At 52.5% G+C, this 21,897-nt stretch overlaps 1 protein-coding gene across 4 annotated transcripts in view; it reads right to left on the bottom strand.

Moving 5' to 3' along the window:
• Positions 1-1,474: 1,474 nt before the first annotated feature.
• The window catches only part of ADCYAP1R1 (ADCYAP receptor type I), a 40,132-nt gene continuing 19,709 nt past the window's right edge, over positions 1,475-21,897 (bottom strand). For 2 of the 4 annotated variants that reach the window (XM_081243962.1, XM_081243963.1), the window contains 8 exons: positions 21,716-21,848; positions 20,708-20,861; positions 20,215-20,275; positions 19,534-19,603; positions 15,710-15,801; positions 5,562-5,691; positions 4,098-4,139; positions 1,475-2,853 (listed from right to left, as the gene is read on the bottom strand). In XM_081243962.1, the coding sequence (XP_081100088.1) occupies positions 2,665-2,853; positions 4,098-4,139; positions 5,562-5,691; positions 15,710-15,801; positions 19,534-19,603; positions 20,215-20,275; positions 20,708-20,861; positions 21,716-21,848 (871 nt within the window). In that variant the 3' untranslated portion in view covers positions 1,475-2,664. Of the gene's footprint in view, positions 2,854-4,097; positions 4,140-5,561; positions 5,692-8,878; positions 8,963-15,709; positions 15,802-19,533; positions 19,604-20,214; positions 20,276-20,707; positions 20,862-21,715; positions 21,849-21,897 lie in introns of all 4 variants that reach the window. The other 2 variants (XM_081243960.1, XM_081243961.1) reach the window with 2 other exon arrangements.

The following is a 21,897-nucleotide window of genomic DNA, read 5'->3' as shown; positions in this document are numbered from 1 at the left end:
TGTCCCCCAACTGCCTGTGACCCTGAAGGACAGCTGCCTAACCTCCTGGAGCATTCAAAATACATAGGGTGCATCTGCTCACAAGGCTGGCAATAATTTGTTCAGAGACAAAAAGCAACCAACAGGAACCTGGAACCTCTACGAGGATGCAGGCCCACAGCTCAGGGGGCAGCGTGGCATGGGGATTGGGGGTCGATTTTGCTTTTGCTATTTTGTGATGATATATGTATAAGGTCAAACCCTCTTCTTCCACAGTGAAGCAGAACTGCTGGTGGGGGCGAGGATGAAGAAACAGGGTCCAAACGCAGGGTACCGCTCCTAGGATCTGGGGGTAGCCATTGCCCACCCAGACGTGGCACCCTGCCCCAGCCAGGACACAGCTGGGTCTGCACATCATGCCCTGTCCAACTGTCCCTGGCCTGAGCCTTCCCTCTCACTGTGGTGTCCAAATGGAAGAGACAGATGTCCCATTTCTAAGAAAGGGAGAATACACAGCATCCAACCTCCCTCCACTCATACACAAACACAGACATTTCAGAACCGTAGATGATACACGTAACAGTGATGCATGCCCTTTTAGCCGCCTTGGCTTTGAACTGGAGAATTACTGAAGCAGAGCCTGGAGAAGCACTAGAAGTTGCCTCATGTCACAAATGGGGAAACTGAGGCCCAGAACAAGGAGTACTGTGTCCACTATCTCAGCACTGTGAGCCCCACTGGGGCAGACTGTGTGCCTCTGAATCCAAGCCTGTGAGCCCTTCCAAGCAACTCAGGTCTCCCAACAGGACCTCAAGTGCAAGGACCTCAAATGCAAGCCACGTGTGTTACCTGAGGGGGTGGACACCCCCTCAGGTGACACGTGGCTCCCAGACAGAGGGAAGGAGATCATGAGGCAGGTAGGTGTAGGGTGGGAAGGCCGCCACACACTCCATGGCCAGCCTGAGTTGCCGTGTGTGCCTGGAGCAGGGAAAGCAGGCCCTGTCTTCCTCCGGCTTAGCCAAGACCCAGGGTCCACAGTGCTTCAATGGACATGGGACTTATCTCTAAACCAAGCACTAGGCCCTCCTCCAGCCACTTCGAAGGCCTCTCCGGGAACACGTCCCTAAGTCCCCTGGGCCTCTTCCTCTTTATAAAACCAAGCAAAGCAACATTCCCCATCCTCCCAAACTCTCCCAAGTGTTCCAGAACGTGCCCGTGAAACAAGCCCACAAACACATGTGGACAGAAACACCACAAGCTGACACAAATGAGGTGGGCCCCACACATGGGCCACGGCATTCTAGCACTTTCCTCCACATGCCCTGAACCTGGTTCTGCCCCAGTTTAAATTCTTAGGGTGTGGTCTGGTAACTTGTGGCTGGGCAGCCAGGACAAGAGTTTGGGTGCAGCCGCTCCTCTCATCAGCAGCCCCTGCTAACAAGCATGGCAGGTGTGGCGGCTTCCCCTCCCAAACCCTAGGACACCCTGGCATCCGTGCTGACTCAATGTCTAAAGCACAGAGGGAAGTCTTTGCAGAGGTCTCCGATTTCAGTAGCTGAGCCCAAGCCAGAGAAAGCTGGTGACTGGGGCCCCTTGTGGTCCGGGGGTGGGGGGATGAAGGGGAGCCCTGGGCCCCGGGCACATGGAGGTGTAAGGTGCTTCGCAATTCACTGATATCACAGGAAGGTGGCTGGTTCATCCCAGTCATGGCTTTGACTTCAAGGGGAACTAGGAACGGGGAAGGATTAGGGGCTCGATAGGGTGAGTGTAGCTGGGAGAGAGTTTCTCTGAGGCATCCATCTCTGAATGTTCTGCAACTGATGCCTGGGGACAGCAGGGACAGAAGGGAGGCTACCAGATGAACCCCGCCTACCTTGAGTCAGGGGTAAAATAATGGAGGTGGTGAAGGTCTTCCATGGGTCCCTCCAAACTCCTTCCATCTCCATTCCAATCACATCCACTTTTCTGGCTCCTGGCAATTTTTCTTGGGCCAAATGAAAAGCACCAGAACTTTCTCTGGCCTTAGCCCCACATCCAAACGGAAGTCTCTGACTGGAAGGGCCCTGGAGCTTTCCCACTGTCTGATACCCAGGAACTGGGCACCTGGATACCAAGATGTTGGGTGAGCATGGGTCTCGCCTGCACCAAAAAGCACTCCAAGCTGGACCTCTGGCAGCCTCGGGGACTGGGCCAGGCCTGAAAAGGGCCACGGGGTGGCGAGTAGCCTCAAAGAGTCCATACCGAGAGTCAGACACTGCAGGGGGGGGCTGTCAGGCAGGGCCCACCCCGAATCCGCCAAAGTAAGGTCCCCAGCCTCAGCTCACAAGGCCTCCCACACAGGGTCAGGCGATCACTGAGGCTGGTGGGACGGGGTCGGGTGGAGCTGGGGACCTGCCTGAGGTGAGCAGGGACACAAGGTAGAGGGGGAGCGATGGGCCGACTTTCCCAAAATTGAGTATTTACATGTCTGGGGTCAACGCCCAGGGGCCCACGGTGGGCAGGGCCAGCGCCAAAACGCGGAGGGGAAATACCCGTCTGCGCCCTGCATCCTCCTCCCACCTCGGGGAGCTGGGCTCCCAGCCCAGGGCCGGCCCGAAGGGAGAGAAGAGGCACAGCACGCGTGGGCCGGCGCCCACCCACCCAAGCCCCAGCCGCTGTTCCGAGGAGAGGAGGGGCGGGGTGGGCTCAGGTGGCCAGGTTGTCAGCTGGGAGGCCAGACATGCGGATCTGGGAGCTGCTCTTGCTCAGGATGGAGAGCTGGGTGCCCCCGTTCACCCCGCTGCTGGCCAGGGACGGGTGCCGGTGCTTGAAGTCCATGGTGAAGTAGCGGTTCACCTTCCAGCTCCTCCACTTCCGCTTGATCTCCGCCTGCACCTGCGGGGGGCAACTCGGGTGGTCACTTCTGGCCGGACACCTTCTCACACCTCACCTGCCCGCCTGCCGGCCCTGGGGCCCCTCCCAGGCAGGCACTCCCATTAACAGTGGCTGCAGATGAGGATTGCCTGGAGAGCTTTAACAACCCAGATGCCCAGACCGTACCCCGGAACAATGACATCCAAATCTCTGGGGTAGGGCACCCATATGTTTTCAAGCTTCCCAGGGGATTCCAATACGCCATTAGGGTTGAGGATCACTAAATAAAGCACCCTTCTGGGCAAAGACCCCCCCCCCGTGTTGCTCTTAGCATGGTGCGCACAGGGCATGCCCAGTTTCAGCGTCCACATACCCACCCCCTTCGCCAGCACTTTTGTGCGGTGCAGGTACCCTCCACCTCCAGTTCCAGCTCCCACTTCCACCATCGGTCCTGACAAGCTATTTGTACTCCGACTTCTTGTGTCTCCCAGCCACTCCCTGCAGGGCCCTATCTGCCTCTCCATATCTACCCTTATCTGACCCTTCTGTAGGTGGTCTGAGCTAATCTTCTTATTTCTCAGATGCAAAAAGAGGAGGAAGCCTGCCATGGTCGCCCAGCCAAGGCCCAAGCACTTGGTGCAATGACTTCTGCCCGCTCTCCAAAGCCATCCACCCATTCAGTGCCCATCCCCATCTCAGCATCTCTGTTCTGCACTCTGCTCAAAAGCCTCACCCTAACAGGCCTGGAAATGGAGCATTACTAGAAGGTTCCAAGCCGCTCCCCAGGGTCCCTCAAGTCCCACTCTTACAGGGGATGGGTTTGGGCAGGCAGGCTGGCCTGCTGGGGGCAGGGCTGAACTTTGGATAGTTCCCCACTCAGCACCCCTGCCCATCAACAGCCTCAGAAACTGTATGTACCATTTCCTGTGCCTTGTCCTTCCTCACTTTCAGTTCACCCTGACTAAGGTGTGTCTTACGGTGAGAGCCCTCCCAGGTGGGTCTGCACTCAACAGTTGGTGCCTTTATGGAGGGAGCTCGGCTCCGGAGGCTGGGCCTCAGCTGCACAGCAGGCAAAGAGGGAGAGAATCTGGTACAGGGTGGAGGCCGTCGGGAGACGCCAGCACGGCTGCCGTCCCCCTCCTGTAGGTGCTGGGAGTGTGGCAGAGTCCAGGTCGGGAGGATCAGCCCTGTGCGCCCAGCAGGCCACAGCCCTGTCTGCTCCCCAGCAAGCTGTACCTCCACTGCTAAGAAGGCCAGGATCTTACCTCCCCATTCAGAAAACAGTAGAGAACAGCCACCACAAAGCCCTAGGGAGAGAAGACAAACAAAACCTGAGAATGCCAGCAAGGAGCCCTCCACCCGGGGTGTGTGGGAGGCCGCAGGAGCAGGGAGGGACACCAGGAAGCAGAAAAATAAGATGATCTGAATGCAGGCACCTGCCTGGGAATCTGCGGTAAGATGGGAAAAGTTCTGTTCCACCAAGATGGCCACACCCATGAAGCCAGGTGGCTGGTGGGGGCATTCCCTCCCACCGACAACCCTGGCTTTGGATCTCACGTTCCCTTGGTCAAATCCTTCCCATTCCCAAGGGCCAGCTCTGACCCACGTTCTAGAGGAGGCCTTCCCTGCACGCCCCAGAGTGTCCTCTGGGCTCCCCAGCCAGCCCGCAGGCCCCCCGAGGGCAGCAGTCCTACAGGACAGAGCAGACCTGTCTGTATCCACCACCACCTCCCCACTCCACCCTCCCTCGGCCAGACGTCCTTGTACGCAGAACACACAGAACAGCACAGAAGTGCCTGGGGCAGAGTAGGTGCTCGGCTCTTCTACACACATTCTTGACTTATATTCTGTGCGTTTAGAATTCTTGTGCTGAGACAGGGACCCCAGGCTCTGACTCCCAGGCTGGGGCTTTGTCAACAAACCTCCCAGCCTTCCCAGGCTAAGAACCCAAACAGGTAAAATGGCTTTGAATTAAAATGGGGCAAGGGAGAGAGTCCAGTCAGATACACAGAATAACTTTGCGACCGTCGAGGGTCAAATACTCCTCTAAACAGCTGGGCTAGGGAGAGGCGCTCTATCCTGGGGACTTTCAAGGGAGCCACGCACCGCCTTCACTGCCCCACTCATGCTCCCACCTGTTCATTTACTCACTATGCATCCTCGCACTGACTCACTCACCCCTTCACTCACTCATTTACAGCCCCGTTTACTGATTCCTTCATGCACGGACTTCCTAGTCTCTGGCTCGCTCATTCCCTGGATCACTTATTTACATATCTGTTTGCTCATCCCCCTGTCCAGCTCATTCAGCTCCCTGTGACCGGATCCTGTGCTGGGGATCTGTCTTACTTGGGTAAGACAAAGCTCCAGCACTCACGGGGTGCATGTTCTACAGGCTGAAGCCAGAAGTGGACAGAGAGGTCTCTTGAGGCCGCTCTGCCCACCCCTGGGGCCGATGGTGAGGGCCGGGGAGCTGCCGCCTTTGATTGCCCAAGGGAGGCCTGGCTCAGGACACCCAGACGCAGCAGCAACATGAAAATATCAGCATGTCTTCTCGTGGGAGCCTAGAGGGTGGACAGTAGAAAGGGCTCCCCCAGCTCCCTTCTAATCTAGAACTATTATTCCAGAGGTGGAACCTAGAATAGGTTAAAGACATAGAACCACCAACAAGGTAGAGGCCAGGGCCCTGGCTCCCCATGAGTTCTGCCCTCCACACATACCACGCCTACCTGGAAGGAGCCCAGCCCCAGCTCAAACACAAGTCTCTCCCTCTTGCTGACGTCCTCGGGGGAGAAAGCAAAGACTGTGTAGTGGATTCCAAATAGCGGGATGAGCAGCAGGGTGGACCGGGCGAGCCGTCTGTGGGGAAAGAGCAAAACACCTGCTCCGGGGGCTGCCAGGGCTTGGGGCCAGAGCCACGGAGGGCAGAGAAGCCCAGGCCCAGCCCCTACTCTCCCCCGGAGCTGGGGCCCCTATCCACGGGCTCCCTCAGGATTCTCTCCCGGTGCATGGGGCCTGGGGGAGATGGCAGCCAACAGAGCCCAGGCTTCCAGAACTCCCTGGGAAGTGCTGGGGAGACACACCCCTGTCTGCAGGGCACCCATCCCTCTAGGCCATGCCGGTATCCTGTAGAACCACTAAACGTGCACATGTGAGTATGTGATTTACACAGACCCTTTTTGGGAGGTGCGAAACCTTTGGGAAAAGTGAAGTCAGGGCAAAACCCTGGGGTGCGATTTGGAAGGACAACATGACGTGTGTCCTCAAGCAAAACAAGCATTCTCCTGCTCTGCAAAGAAGCTCCCTGTGCCTGGAAAGAGCAGCCCCTAGGGGACCACAGAGACAGTCGGCTTTCCTGAGTCTGGGGTGAGCCAGGCATGCTCGTGGAGAGTGATGGAGACGCGCTGATGACAGGGAGGCGGGTGCGGAACGCTGGGTAGACCACAGAAGGAGAGACTTGGGAGGGGTCCTAGGAAGGATTTACTGACTCCGAGCATAAACAATCACCATCTAGCAGGAGGAACGTGCCACCTGGGAAACTGAGTTGGGGGCGTGAAGGCTGTCTGCTCAGGTGGGAGTAGAATGGGCAAGGGAGAAACGGCCCAAGGGACCTCAGTACTCCCTGAGGCCAGCTCTTCTGAGGTTCCTCTGACTGCAACTGGCTCCTAGGCCCAGTGGGGTGGGGCTCTTGTCTGAGAGGGTGGGGTACAGAAGCCACGGGAAAACATCAAGAGTAGGCATGGCAACATGTGCTCTTGTGGGTCCTGCTCCGGGGGCAGGGCGGCTCCCAGAGGGTCTCCAAGAGGGGGGACCCCGTCTCTGCCCACCCCAGCAGACTGGCTCCCTTTGGATCTCCTGGAAGAGCCAGCCCCGCCCTACAGGTGCAGTCCGCCTCCTGGGCCCTCCTAGCAGAGCTCGGCCCAGGTACGGGGGTGGCCGTTTGACTTGGGGCAGTCACACCATGTGCCCCTCCCTTCCTCTTTCCCATCCCAGCCTTTCTGGGAGAGAATGTTCTACTGAATGCGGGGCCTCCGGATTTCAGAAGTAGAATCTATGGAGTCTGAGTGATGCCCTTGGCTTACCAGCATCTACTGAGAAGGAAAGGATGGGGAAGGGGAAGAAAGAAAAGCAGGGGAGGGGACACAGCGGAAGGGGAAGGAACAGCCTGGGGAGACCTTCAGGTGGACCAAGGCTCAGTCCCGGAAGGAAAAAGCCCCTCGAGTGCCCAGTGCCCACCAATCCTCCCCGTGCTCACACACTGCCCATTCTACAGGACCTGGGGGTGCCTGGACCAAAGCGGGCACCAACAGGATCTGATGGGCTCCCACTCAGAGCCTAGCTGAGTTTGGGATTGGTCTAGCCTCTCATCTGTCTGTCCGCTCTCGGATGTGGCTCTTTGAAGGCAGGCATGGTACCTCACTTAACTGTCATCTGCCCTGGCCAGCACATGCCATGCACAGGGCTCACACTCGGAAAGCGCGCGTCCATGAAGGGATAACCACACGGGCCCGGGATGAACACCTTGGAGCCTTTGACACTGAGCATGACCTGGGAGCCCAGGTCCTGCTCATGCTCATCTCCAGGCACCCTGAGGGCAGCAGGAAGTGTGGGTTGGAGAATGAAAGTCCAAAAAGAAGAGGAAAGTGGCCTGGAAACGCAGACATGTGGACATCTTTCAGGTGCCTCTGTGACCCTGCCTAAAGGGGTTACTTTAAAAAAGCAGCTTAACTGAAGAAGCTGAGGAGGGAAGGCAGCCCTGGGATGTGCCGCGGTCCCTGCCTTCTTGCCTCCCCTCCCCAGAATGGATCTGTTTCCAGGGATCTGCCCCTGAAGTTTGAAAAGTGCCCTGGAAACCCAAAGGCCAAGCTTCTCCAGCTTTCGTGGTGGTGGTGGATGGGACGGGTTTGGTATGTGAGAAACACCTTTCAGGCCCTTCCCAGCCCCAGGCAGATGTGGCGAATGCAGCAGGGCATCCCACAGTATAGTCCAAGGGCAACGCCTTCCCTCCCCTGTGGCCCCAGTGCAGCCCAGGAATAATCAGGGACCTCTGCCAGGGACCCAGGGCATCCCCATGACTCCTCTTGGTAGATGGGACAGTGGAGGCAGGTGAGGAAGTCACTAGGTCTCAGAGTCCGAGGACCTCTGTCCTTCGGAGGCCTTGGAATGGGAACATATGGTGTGAACCTTGTAACCCCGCGTTGGGGAGTCACAGACTCAACGCTATGATCTGATTAACCCAGAGAGACCGTGGCACAGGGCCTTAGCCTCTGTCTTCCTGCCCCAAGGAGGCATCACTGGGCAGAAGAGGCCTAAAGAATACAAAGAAGAGCTCCAACAGTCAGAGCCCCCCAAATTCCACTGGGCTCCCCCACTTAAAGGGATGTCCAAGTTGGAGCTGAGGCTCCAGCAGGAGATGCCCCAGGGACTAGTGCTTAGGACTCCCTGGGTTCAAATCCTCACCCTGCCAACTGTGTGGCCTTGAGCGAGTCATTTCACCTCTCTGTGCTTCAGTTTCCTCACCTGTAAAATGAGGATAATACAAGTACCGACCTAACAGGTTTGTGTGGGGAGTCAGCCACTCAGCACGCTCAGTGGAAGTGAGGTGCATGGGGTGAGGGTCCCGCCCCCTGCAGGAGGATGGTCTACATGAACTCAAGCTCAAGGCCCTGAGAAATAATTTGGCAGTTGCAAAGATCGAAACCCAGAGACGTGGGGATTTGCGGAAGACCACACATCACGACAGCCGCAGCGGCAGAGGCTTCAAAGATGCTTCCTGCTCAGCACCAGCCGCGCCCCAGCTGCTCCACAGTGGCCACAGCCCCATGCCCGCAACCTCCCCTCCTGCCCCAGGCCATGAGGTTGCAGAGAACTCAGACACACAGATGTCAACATGCAACAGCTGGGCAAGGGCTTGGGGCTGGAGGCGCAGGCTCGCTCCCTGCCCTCCTCCAGCCTGGGCGGATGCAAGCTCTGGGCGGTGGCAACAGCAGCATGCATCCCCCTCCCGTCCAGAACACCCAGCCACAGCCACGCCACGCACACTTACAGAGTAATGGTGGACAGTTCTGACATCTTGCAAGAGTGCTGCTGAGCCCGCTGTGGCCTGCAGTAGCATTTCTGCACGCAGCTGCTGGGTGTGACAAGATGGGCATTTCTGTCAGCTGCGGGCACTGGGCAACGAGAAACTGAGGTGGGACTTAGGGTGACACGGCTCCCAGGGTGGGCAGAGAGGCCCAGGGTGTAGAGAGAGACAGGGCCTGGGCGTCACGTGGAGGAGAAGGAGGAAGCCAAGGGCCGAGACGTGGTCAGCTCTGGACACAGAAATACACGCCTCTACATATATACGTGTGTGCCCGGACACACAGGCACATGCGAGCCCTCACACTGGGAAACCGACAGGTGGTGGGGTTCGGGAGGGGGGGAACACGTGTGTTTGGAAGGTGGGGCCTGACTGGGGCTCACGCAGGAGACCAGCAACTGTCTCCAGAGTCAGCTCCAGGCACAGAGCATGGCCTTGACGGAGATCCCTCAGCAAGATGGGCAGCTGGAAACTCACGCCATGGACCTCACGATGGCCCAGCCCTGGAATCAGGCCATTTCTGCACTTGCTTGTGAAAACCAGCTGGAGCATCCACTGGTCTTCGCCCCCCCCACTTCCTGCACCTTCCTCTGACTGAGCCCCCTGGTACCTCAGTGTGGGCCTAAGGGGAGCAGGGGTAGGATGGATGGAGCAGACCCATGAAACACTACACATCCACCATGGAAGTTAAAATTAAGTGAAAAATCCACTTCCTGGGTTGCCTGAGCCACACTACAAGGGCTCAACAGCCACAGGTAGCTAGTGGTTCCTGGGCTGGACAGCACAGATCGGGGGCATTTCCAACACTGCCGAGAGTTCTACTGCACAGTGCGGGCTAGACTTCTCGATAAAAGTTCGGAGGGCAGGGGCTGAAGGCTGAGAGGGCACCTTTCGGGCTCTGCCCCGCTGCCTGCAGAAACGGGCCGCCTTAAGGAGCCGCCCACAGGTGGGCCCAGGGTGCCCGTCCAGCTCTACCTGGCACTGGGCGAGGCACAGAGCTCCGCCTCCTCAGAGAGGCCCCAGGCTCAGTTTCCACCTCTTCTAGCCCCTCTCGGTCCTGCTTGTGCTTGGGTTGGCACAACTCATTTGTTTCCATCTCTGACACACATGGAAGAAGTGGAGTAAGAGCTGTGTCACCTCGTCAGACTGCAGAAGAGGTGCCCATTTCACACCCCCTCCTCAGGCACCGTGTGGCCGAGCTCCTAGTAGCTGCTGGCGAACGGATCAACCTGAGGGGGTCGGGTGCAAATGAGAACAGGTACGCACAAAGAGGCCGGACCTTTGGCCTTCGTGGATTCGTAATTTGTGACTCCCACTCTTTTAAGAGTCAGTCTGAAGGTCCCTGACATGTAGTGACACGTCATTTTGCTGAGGCGAACATGTGAATCACACCCTTCAAAGATGGGGCAAGCCGAGGTCCACCCAGCATCCTTGCCTCAGTTACGTCTGTGGTTCTCTCGTTTAATTAACAACATGTTTCAATGCACACCAGACTGTGAGATGGGCACTAGTGAACCATTATACAGATGAGGGATGCTATGATGCTCTGCTACCCAGACCAGCAGTATCGGTACCACCTGAGAGCTTCTCAGAAATGCAGAATTTCAGTGGCTGGCTCAGACCTGCTGCCTTAGAATCTGCATTTTTAACAAAATCCCTAGGTGCTCCACCTGCAAATCAAAATTCCAGGAACACTGTTGTGAGGAAGTCATGTATTTGAGAAGTTTTTCATGTGCCTCAATGAATGTCAAAGGTCTGTTTTGTACACGTACAAAGAGACAGATGGACACATATAAGTATGTTTTCTTCAATAATTAGAAGAGCTTAATTGGGCATTCAGGAATGGAAGCCATCCATTCTAGTCTTCAAATTTTTTCTCTACCTTGCCCAGATTGAAAGGTTGACTACTCTCTCCTACAGCCAGTGGCCTGACCCCTCACCCTTGGCCTGGGTGGGCCACAGAAATCAGGGTCCAGGAGCCCGAGAGCCCAAACCTCAAATGTCACTTCCTACACCCCCAAACTCTAAAGCTTCGGCTGTTCTCCTCTGAGACTCCCTTTCCCCAAACCTCTAATGACTGTTCAAAAGGATCCAATGAAAAGAAACAAAAAGGAAAATGGATGGCAGAAAAGCCAGAGACAGGCATGAGAAAGAATGACGTCAGAATCTCTGAAAAGTCACTTGTTAGTGAAAAATAGAAAAGAAATTCAATCAAGAGGAAGAGATAAACCTAGGCTGGCTGATCAGCTCAGTTCTCATTTGGATCCAAGGGAGGATAAGAAACTCAGACAAGGGTAGCGGATGGAGGCTGCTTGGAGAACCCCACAGCAGATGCACGGCTCACACCCACATCTGGAAGTCAGGGAGCCCTGGCTCCCAGACCTGACTCTGCCAAGGCTTTGCTGTGTGTCTGCAGGAAGGTCAAAGCCATTTCCAGGCCTCGACACTGCCATCTATAACCCAGGGATGCAGCACATGGTTTCTTCTGACCCTGCTTTGGTCTCAAGCTAAACTCCACAAATGCTGCAATGTCTTTTGCGTGCAAGGCTGCCTGGGCTATAGCCCCAGGATGCTAGACAGAGACCCCTGCAGGGGAACCCTTTGTGGGCAGCACCCCTGTCTATTTCACCCTGATCCTAGTGGTCGGCATAGCACTGGACACTTGGCAGGCCCACAGAATGTTGTGACCTGAGCTAAACATTCTCCATAGGGTCCCTCCTGGTGTACCCCCAGAGCCCCGGCCCAGTCCCCAGGGAGGCACTCCCCACCACACTGGTACTCCAGCCAGCAGCCCAGTTCAGCAGATCTTGGAGTTTCCCTGCCCACCCTCCTTCTCCCCCACCACTGAGGACCAGCCAGCCCTCAGTGCCCCTTGCCTAACCTGGGGGGTCGGGGCACCTGAGCTCAAAGCTTTGTTTGGCCACTGACTTGCTGATTTTAGGTGTTGCCACTTTCCTTCTCTGGACTTCAGTTTCTCCATCTGCAAAATGGGGGCAAACATTCCCTACTGCCAATCCCTAACAGGAGCTGTCAGGATAGGGTGCTTCCAGACAAGGGAGAGAGTGCTTTGGAAGGAGAAGATAGAGCCGCATGTGAACTGGGAGCCTTAGGCTGTGGGCTGAGTTCCTGGACTGAGAGCTTCCCGGCTGCACTTCTGCCTAGACATGGAAGAGTGTCTTCAGAGGCGAATGTCATCCCTCCGACGCTGGGTAGGTCACAGCCCTGCTGAGCTATATGCTATTGGGTTGGCCAAAAGGTTCGTTCGGGTAACATCTTACGGAAAAACCTGAGCAAACTTTTTGGCCAACCCAATACATCACAGTGTCTGTTCTCCTTCCTTTACCCCAAGGTGCCGTGGGGACCCGCTCTGTGAGATGTCTGAGGGAAATACAGATGGGGTTTCCCTCCCAGACCCAAGAGGCAGCTCCCAATGCTCGTCTTGCAGCAGGGAGAGCACTGGGAATAAAGCCAGCTCCCTACAGGGTCAGGCCCGAGATGCTCTCAGCACAATCAGTGTCTGCCCTGAAACTTCACCCTCCTTTTTCTCAACCAGTTGGCTTCTCACAGAGGTAAACTCTGGTCCCCAAGACAAGGCAGGCTAACCCTGACCCCAGAATGGGGCTGAGCCCAAACCCTCTGCTCCAAACCAAGTCAAGCCTAAGCGCAGGCTTAGCCCTGACCCAGGCCCACACTCCATGCCTGGCCACTGCCCAAGTCCTGAGCCCAGCCACTCCTTCTACCAGCCAGTGAGAGAATGGAGGTGGCTCAGGGCCACTGTCCCGCTGCAGGAGCCCCAGCCCCCAACAGGTCCCTCTGCAGCTGGGTCGGGAGCACCATCTTGGTCTATGGAGGAGGACAAGCCCTTATCATCTGAGCCGCTGGAACCAGCCTACAGGAAGGGGAGTGAATGCTGGTCTGAGGGCACAAGCAGGGGGTCCTCTCGGGCTTTCTTAGGGATGCCCAGGCTTAAATTTGTTCTGGAAACAAAGGAAAAAACCGGAAAGCTGTTGTGGGCAGATATGAAGGGATATCAGCCCAACACGTAACTGTTGACCCAAGGGGACTCGGACGCAGCCCCGAAATCTCCCTCTCCTACCATGTCATGCCCCTTTTTTAATCCCCCCCATTGTCTAACCCCCTCCCCACCTGCAGCAGACACCTCCCAGCTCAAAGCACTCCAGGTGGGGCAGTTTTTTTACAAGGCTGGACCCCACTGGGGACTCTTCTTCCAGGAAGCCTTGTTTAACACTATCTTCTTGTCTGTTAAGTCTTTGAGGGTAGAAATGATGGTGCAGTCAAGTTTGAAGTCAAGGGTCTGCCTGCATTGTGGCTATGGCTTCACTCTTTCCTGCTGGATTCATCTAACTTCACTGATAAATAGTTCCTTTGGCTGTAAAATGGGGATTATATTTAATCCAGATTTGCTGTGTGGGCATTAAACGTGCATGTACTGAATGGCAAGTGTTTTTAAACGCTCTGCAGTTCTTAGCGGCACGGCCACTTTGAATGTCCCTCACTTTCACCAGTAGGGTCTCCTTGACCCTGGAAATACTCAAACGTGTTGCTGCATTTAATGGGATCAAGCTGATCCCTTGTCCTGTGTCAGCCCTCCCACCTGGCTTGCGGACCACATCCACCTGAGGTTTAATCTTTGGAGCTTGAGACGAGCACAAGTTTAGATTTCTCTAAAAAAAAATTTGCTGAGATTTGAGGGGGATTTTTTACATGATAAAAGTAAACCAAAAAAATAAAAAATAAACCAACTACAGCCACACCCCTGAGATACCGTGGGTTCAGTTCCAGACCACAGCAATAAAGCGAGTATCATAATAAAGCGAATATCGCAATAAAGCAACTCACATCAATTTTGTGGTTTCCCAGTGCATATAAGGGTTATGTTTACACTATCCTGTAGTCTGTGAAGTGTGCAATAGCATAATGTCTAAAAAAAAATGTACACACCTTAATCTGAAAACACTTAATTGCTAAAAAATGTTAATCATCTGAGCCTTCAGTGAGTCATAGTAGTAACAAAGATCACTGATCACAGATCGCCACAACTATAATAATGAAAAAGTTTGAAACATTGCGAGAATTACCAAAATGTGATGCAGAGACACGAAGTGAGCAAATGCTATTGGAAAAATGGGGCTGACAGACTTGTTCAACACAGGGTTGTCACAAACCTTTAATCTGTAATAAAAGCAATATCTGCGAAGCACAGTAAAGTGAAGCCTGATAAAACGAGGCATGCCTGCAGCTGGTTCTTTAAACGTTTGTACTTAAATGTATAAACCCTGTACTAATTACAGATGGTTCTTATCTATATGCATTAGGAAGGCCTGACAAGACTCTACAGCTCCCAGTCTACAATTTATCTTGAAAACCCTGGCTCCACACTTGCCTCCCTCCAGACCCTGGGGTTCTTGCTGCCTGGGGAGGGATGTCCAAGCTGGTAAAGTATGTCCAGGGGTCAGTAGAGTGTCCTTACTCAGGCTGCAGCTGAGCCACCATGTGTGTCCCTGCACAGGCAGAGCGAGGGGAAGCTAGGAGAGGCCCCAGAGGAGAGGTCCCAGGGACCTCAGAAGAAGAAACAGATCCTACCAGGAAGCAAGGTGGGGCGGGAGCTGGGGGAGCCATGGTTGCTTAGAGCTCAAAGGAGAGACAAGGCCGACTTTGCTGCCCACCAGCTTCAGAGGTCCGAGATGACTGCTAGCGTGGGAACCAAGCCACCCTCAAGCAGGATAAGCAGGCCAGACGTAAGGACGTGGTTTCTGACCCTGGACCAGAAAAGGTGAGGGGAGCGGCGGGGCCCTGTTTTGTGGCTCCTGGAGACGAAGGCAGGAATGATCTCTCCAGGGCAGTTACTTGCAGAGAGCTGGCCCTACCAGCCCATCAGGGCAGGGCCTCCAAGAGTTTATGACTTATGTGGATGAACAATTTTCAGCTACATAACATACACATATAAGCAAAGGTTGGTAAACATTTGCCAAAACATGAAAAAATAAAGGGCAATAAATGGAGAGCCAAAAGAAGGAGGGGAGGGGCGGTCAATGTAATCATCCTACACGCAGGAAGAAACAAGCCTGATGGAGTCAGGCCCTAGGCTAATCCCTGCCCCCAGCGGAAGGGCTATCACAGGAGAGGTACCCAGGCTGAACAGAGACCAAGGGCAACATCCACTGACCTGGGGAAGCCTCAAGGAGCCTGAGGGAAGGACCTGGCACTGGCCCCTGAGCAGTTCCTGCCTCCCCCTCTCTCCGGGAGAATGGCAGTGTGGAGGAGCCCTCTGCTGGAGTCTCTCTGCTGTCCCACTTGTCCACTGGGCAGCCATCAAGGTTCTGAGCCCCAGGTTGCAGCCTCTGATGGAGGCTGGACCAGCCCCCTCTGGTGCCATGAGAGCACTTCAGTTCCTTCTAACCTGCTCTCTTCTTAAACTGAAGACGCAACGCATACGGCTTCCACGCCAGAGACTGTCCCCAGATTCCCTGTGCCTATCTGGCCCCTCCAGCCGATCACAGGGGACCAAGCTGCCTCCCCGGGGCCGGAAGTGCCTCCACAGCACACACACCCAGCTGGTCATGCTCCTGACCACAAAGCAAGAAGGGTGAGATGGAAGATGGCTGAAGGAGAGGTGGGCAACTATATTTTAAAGGTACTTTAACCCAAAAGAATTCTTGCCAATGCCCATGCTAGGATACCCCGTCAGCGACACCCAGGCCTTCTCCTCCTGTATCCTGTGTGCAGGGCCCATAAAGCTGTTGGACTTGACCATGGCATTCACCTAATGGTACTTACAAGTAGATGCTGGACTCATTGCCTCCCATGTCTGGAGACTGAAGTTTCTGCACGAGGATGACAATGATGCCGATGAAGAGCACAAAGTTAACCTGAGAAGCAAAGAAAAACCAGATGAAAATGATTCTGAGCAAAGACTTTCCACACCCCTGACTCTGCACTGTCTGTTATTCCCCCAACAGGGCCCTCCCTCCCATCCAGTCAAGATCCCATCTAGGCTTATAATCTTAAGATGGCAGCATGAGAACACTCATTCACCCCCCAGCCTCCCTCCATATCACTGAAATGACAGAAGAGAGAGATGAAGAAGAATTCCATAAGAGTACTGAAAAATAGCAAAGATTATCATGAGTGAGCCAGGAAAGGGAGCAATTTCCGGAAAAGAAAGAGCAAACAGTGCCAGGGTGATGGAAAAACTACAATGCCAACCAGAGAAGAGGCTATCGCAGAGGTGAGAGCTGTCCTCTGGAGAAACTCCAAGTCCAGAGTCACTGAATATGGAAAACCAGAACGGACAACCATAAGCACTATTAATTAAAGGACTGCCTGGGAATAGCAATAGTGTTTACCTTCAGACAAAAGCTCTCTAAACAAAGTGGGAAGCTGTGTGTATGGTGAGAAAGGAAGAGGGAGGGGAGCAAATAAAAAGAAACAAGGCGACTACACAGCAACATCTGGCTGTAGCAAAGCAGCGCTCAAGGAGAAAATGTAGAGCCTAACACTAACTTAATACAAAATAATAAATATTGAAAATAAAATAATTAACCATTCAAATCAAAATCTAGGGAAAGAGTATCACAAGTTTAAGTTATACAAGAAAGAAGTTAAAGATAAAAATTCGTTAAAGAAATACAAAAAAAAACGTAGACTTGATCGATAAAAATAAAATTTTTTGGTTTTGCTCTGCTTGTTTTCACAGATCAAGTAGAATGGTAAAGCATCCTCCAGAGGGCAGGGTTCTGTCAGTCCTGCTTTCTAATGCATGCTCAATGTCTAATCAGTACCCAGAATTTAGCACAGTAAATACTGTTAACTGCACGTGTTAGTCCAAAAGGAGAAAATGCAATTAAACACATTTAGGGATGAGAAAGAGGACAACAGATGTATAGAATATTTTAAATCATCACGAGGAAAAATAATCAAACAAAATGGGAAAATATAAATTAATAAAATCAAATCAAGATGTAGAAAATCAGAACAGAGCAATGACCTCAGGAGAAATTTTAAAAGTACTCAAAGACATATGCATTAAAAGGCACCAGCCCAGATAATTTTACTGGCCAGTTTCATAATACCTTTAGGGAAGATGTAATTTACATACTACTTCATTATTTAAAAGCAAATAAAAAGAAAACCTCCCAAATTACCTATGAGGCTAACAAAACCCTAGTACAAAACCTAGACAAGGATAGAAAGTGTGTGCGCATGCACAGATGCACACGCACACACACACCTAAAACCAGAGAACTTACAAAGAACAACGTAAAAACTATAAACAAAATATTAACAAACAGAATTTAGCAGTGCATTAAAAGAACAAACAGATCACGGCCATAAAGGTTTTATGTCAGGAATGCAAAAAAGATCTACTAATATTTATATTTGTTACATTAACAGATTAAAACAACGAACTACCTTTATCCCACATAAGACTGGTGAATAGTTCAGTAATGGAAACATCAACAAAAACGTAAGAAATGAGCACTTTCGTACTCTGCCTGTGGAGGGCAATTTGATATCCATGAAAATGTTAAATGTATACATCCTTTGTCCCAGAAATTCCACTCCTGGGATTTACTCTAAAGCATATTCACACATAACTCAAGAGTATGCACAAATATATCCACCACAACGTTGCTCATCATGAAGATAAACTGGAATATTATAAATGTCCATCACTAAGGGAATGATCAATTAATGTCTCCAAAACACATGTGATAAAATTCAACACCTATTCCTGACTTTTAAAAAATAAACACTAGGGCTTCCCTGGTGGTGCAGTGGTTGAGAGTCCGCCTGCCGATGCAGGGGACACGGGTTCGTGCCCCGGTCCGGGAGGATCCCACATGCCGCGGAGCGGCTGGGCCCGTGAGCCATGGCCGTTGAGCCTGCGCGTCCGCAGCCTGTGCTCCGCAACGGGAGAGGCCACAACAGTGAGAGGCCCGCATACCGCAAAAAAATAAATAAATAAAATAAAAAATAAACACTAAAACAAGCCAGGAATAGAAACTTTCCTAATTCAGTGAAGGTAACTGCCCAAAACTATAGCAAACACCATCCTCAAAGAAACCAAGGAATAAACAGTATAAATGTTGGAAATGAAAAGTAAAAAGTATTTCCATTTATAGATCAAGTAATTTTCCATGAGAACCAACTGAAAATGGATAAGAACCAATAAAAGAGCTTCAAAAGGTAACCAAGAAAAGAAAAAAAAACACAAAAACTAATAGCTTCCCTAAGTCCCAGCACCAATACACCCACTAGCAAATATAACGAAAGAATGATTCCTAGACACAAGACAAGCACAAACGGAAAGACACCATAAAGGGAAACCTAACAAGACAACTAAAAAAAACTATCAAAAATGACTCTATGAGAAAGACTGAATAAATGGAGAATCATGCCATATTCTTGGAAAGGAAGACTCAATATTTTAAGAAAACCACTTCTCCAAATTTGTTTATAAATTCAATGGTGTTCCTATAAAAATCTCAACCAGCCTTTTTTTTGCAACTTGACAAACTTGAAAGTCCATCTGAAAAAGTAAATGTGCGAGAAAATTTGGAAGGGGAAAAAAGTAAGGAAGGGGATATGAGCACACCAGATATCAAAACATGCTGCCAGTTTCCAGTAACTTGCCACAGGAACAGCCCAATAGATTAGTAACATGGAGTAGGAAGTCTGGAACTAAATACAAGTAGAGTACACTGATTGTTAACGATAAAGTGGCATTTCTACATAATGGAGAAAGAAGGACCTATTCAATAAAAAGAACTGAGAGGGTGGATGTCCACCCACTGGAAAAAAAATAAGGTTAGATATCATTTCAGATCAGACAGAGAAATAACATTTCAGATGGAGTAAAGACATACTTGTAATGATGCAATCTACAAAACTGTTATAAAACAATTAAGAATACTTTTATATCTTAAGGTTGGGAAAGACTTCCATAAACAAGAAATAAGGCTCAGAATTCATGATGAGAAAGCCTGACGGCTTGACTACATAAAATTATGCAATCTTAGCAGTATACTTACAACATGTATAACAGATGAAGCATTACTATCTATCGAACAGTAAGAAGGGTAACAACTGGACTAGAAAAATGAGCAAAGAATAGATAATAACCAGAATAAAAACAAATTGTCAGAATAAAAACAAATTGTCAATAAATGTTTGAAAAAATGCTCTACTGCGCTAGCAATATGGAGAAATGCACATTAAAACAATAAGTTACCATTATCTTCCACAAGGCTGTGCAAAAATTTAAATGACTGAAATTCCAAGTGCAGACAATGATATGGGAATACCCTTTGTGACCCAGCAATTCTACTTCTAGGGGTTAATTCTAAAGAAATATTCACACGTTTTCAAAACTATGCACACAACCGTTCCTAGTAGCATCTTTCATAATGAGGGAAAATGGGATAAAGATAGATGTCCCACACTAGCGGAAAAGCTAAATAACTTGTGCGTCCTTTTTGCAGAATATAACACAGCCACGGGAGGTTGGTTTGTGTGGTGACCTCTTTATTTCTCCTCCTCCCCTGCCTTTCAGCCCAGGCCTCTGTTTCTTCCCTGCTTCTGGTCCCAAGGACACTCACCATTATGGAGCCAATCACAGGGGCTTTGATCACCCACCACAGAGCCGTGTTGTCATTCATATCCCAGCAGCTGCAAGACAGACAGAAAGAAGAGAGATGATGCTTGGGGGCATCATCTCTCCTGGCTGGCTGGAAGGGATGGAAGGGCATCATCATCTCCTTCCAGCCAAGCCCCTCCTGCAGCTCTGAGGAGGGGCTGGCTGGAAGGAGAGCTCTCAGGCGGGCTGTACACCCAAGCCCAGCCCTGGTTCAAGTGCCTTGGTCCTTCCCTCTGCTCCCCTGTCACGGCAGGGACTGGAGCCCAGGAGTGAGGGCACCAATGGGCTCCTGGGCAAGGGCCATGTTCCCCCTTCAGACCTCGGGCTCTGGAGGATGCGACCTCACCCTCGATATTCCTCCTCCCCTCCCTAAAAGGAGACCAGCCACTCAGTGTTGGGCCCAGAAGCAGAGCAGGACTCTTGAAACCTTGCACATTCCCTCACTGAGTCCTGGCTGAGATGTGGCTGGGTGGGTCCACCCGCAGTGGGGTCAGGGCAGTCACTGCCCAGGGCTGGGGGTGAAGCCATGCCCGGCATTGGATGGTTTGCCTGAGACAGTTAATGGGAAATCAGGACAGCCGCTGACAATCATCTGTAAGAGCCCCCTTGGGGCTCCGGCCCTGGCTCTCGGGCATGTACTCACCCTGTGTCATCGAAGTAGAGCCTCAGCACAGCCCACACGGACACACACACAGTTGGGGTCCCTGGAGTGCAAGAAAAGGAGCCCCGTGATAACTGGAAAACCAATAGGCCCGGTGTCCCCCTCAGACTTGGGGCTTCTGGGGGCCAATGAACCCCTCAGAGGTGGGGTCCCAACCCATGGGGCATGTCTCCGTCTCAGACCTGGAGTCCTGGGGACCCTAACTGTCCCTCACACCCAGGCCTCCTGGGGGTCCATGTCTCTCCCAAACCCTGGGCGACCGCGCCTCTCAGGAGGACTCTTGAGCATATCCCCTCCATCAGACAGTGGGCTTTCTATGAGAAGAGCAAGAAAGGATCCAAGAACCGGGAGTGTGCCGTCAGCTGCGAGGCAGGGCAGTGCCTCTCTCCTCTGACCTGACATTCCCGGATGGCAGGACCAAGGATATCCCTGGCCATGAGGCCTGAACCTGTCTGGGTGACAGCCAGTGACCTACCCCAGCCAATGATGATGTACCAGTAGAAGTATCTCCTCTCGGGGAAGAAGGTCTCCACCAGCAGGGTGAAGAGGTACAGGCCCTCAATGAACAGCCAGAAGTAGTTGGATACGACACAGTAGTGGAAGAAAACCATCACAGCCTTGCATTCCACCTGCAGGGACAGTGAGGAGGGGGAGGGTGGCACGAGTCCCCACCGAACCCTGAAAATCCAGCCCAGCAGGACCAGAGAGGATCCTGAGGGCCCTTCAGCTGAAGCATGCTCGGGCTTAAACACCCCGTGGGTCTGAAAGACTCAACATTCCTGGATTCAGAGTTTAAAACTGCAGCATCCTATGAGTCTGAGTCGAAGTCACCATGGAGGCAGCTCTGCACAGGTCAGGAAACATGGAACCCCCTTTTCTCCCCAGGCTCATTCTCCCTGACTTTCCCGTCCTGTCCCCAGTCCCCACAGGAGAGGCGAATAAGGAGGACCCTGCAGGAGCCTCCTTGGTAAAATAAAGGTTTCAGGCATCACATAGGTTAGGGGAACACCCGTGGCCCCCCGGAAATCTCATAGATCCCCCTCCAAGTGAGCCCTTTCAGGTCAAGGTCTTGTGCTCTGGGCTGTTCTTTCCATCCTGCCCCAACAAAGCCTATCTTTTCTGCTTATCTCCAAATGTATCAGAACCGGGGAGGTGGTCTGGAGGGAACCCCAGCCAATCAGCCCCTTGGCTCCATCTTGGGTTAAACAACCCGCGACCCGCGGCCAAGCCAGCCCTCTCTCTGAGCCTAGTCTCGTGGGACTTGACAATTCCACCCGACCCTCCTCAACTGCTCTGCCGAGGACACACAGAGGCCAAGGGACAGGAAGTGAAGTCACGCTGGGGTCTCACTGGCTGCTAGTAACCGCATGGTCATTCCTGGGTTTCCGTGCTCACTGGGGTCGATGCCTTAACCTGCAGGAAAACACCTGGATGGCAGGGCATCGCAGGGAGGGCCAGTCCTGGCAGGGCTCCGCGCACTCACAGTGGAGATGAAGCAGTGGTTGCCGTCCTGCTCAGCGTAGAGGATCCAGTCTTTGATGAAGACGGAGATGGCCCTCAGCATGAACGACACAAAGAGGTTCATATGGATGAAGTTTCGGGTGCAGTGCAGCTTCCTACACCAGCGGCCAGGGAAGCAAAAGGCTTTGAAGTAAGGAATTCCAC

This window comes from Mesoplodon bidens (assembly GCF_964165515.1).
Source record: "Mesoplodon bidens genome assembly, chromosome: 9".
Taxonomy (NCBI): domain Eukaryota; kingdom Metazoa; phylum Chordata; class Mammalia; order Artiodactyla; family Ziphiidae; genus Mesoplodon; species Mesoplodon bidens.
This window is presented reverse-complemented; position numbering and strand designations above follow the sequence as displayed.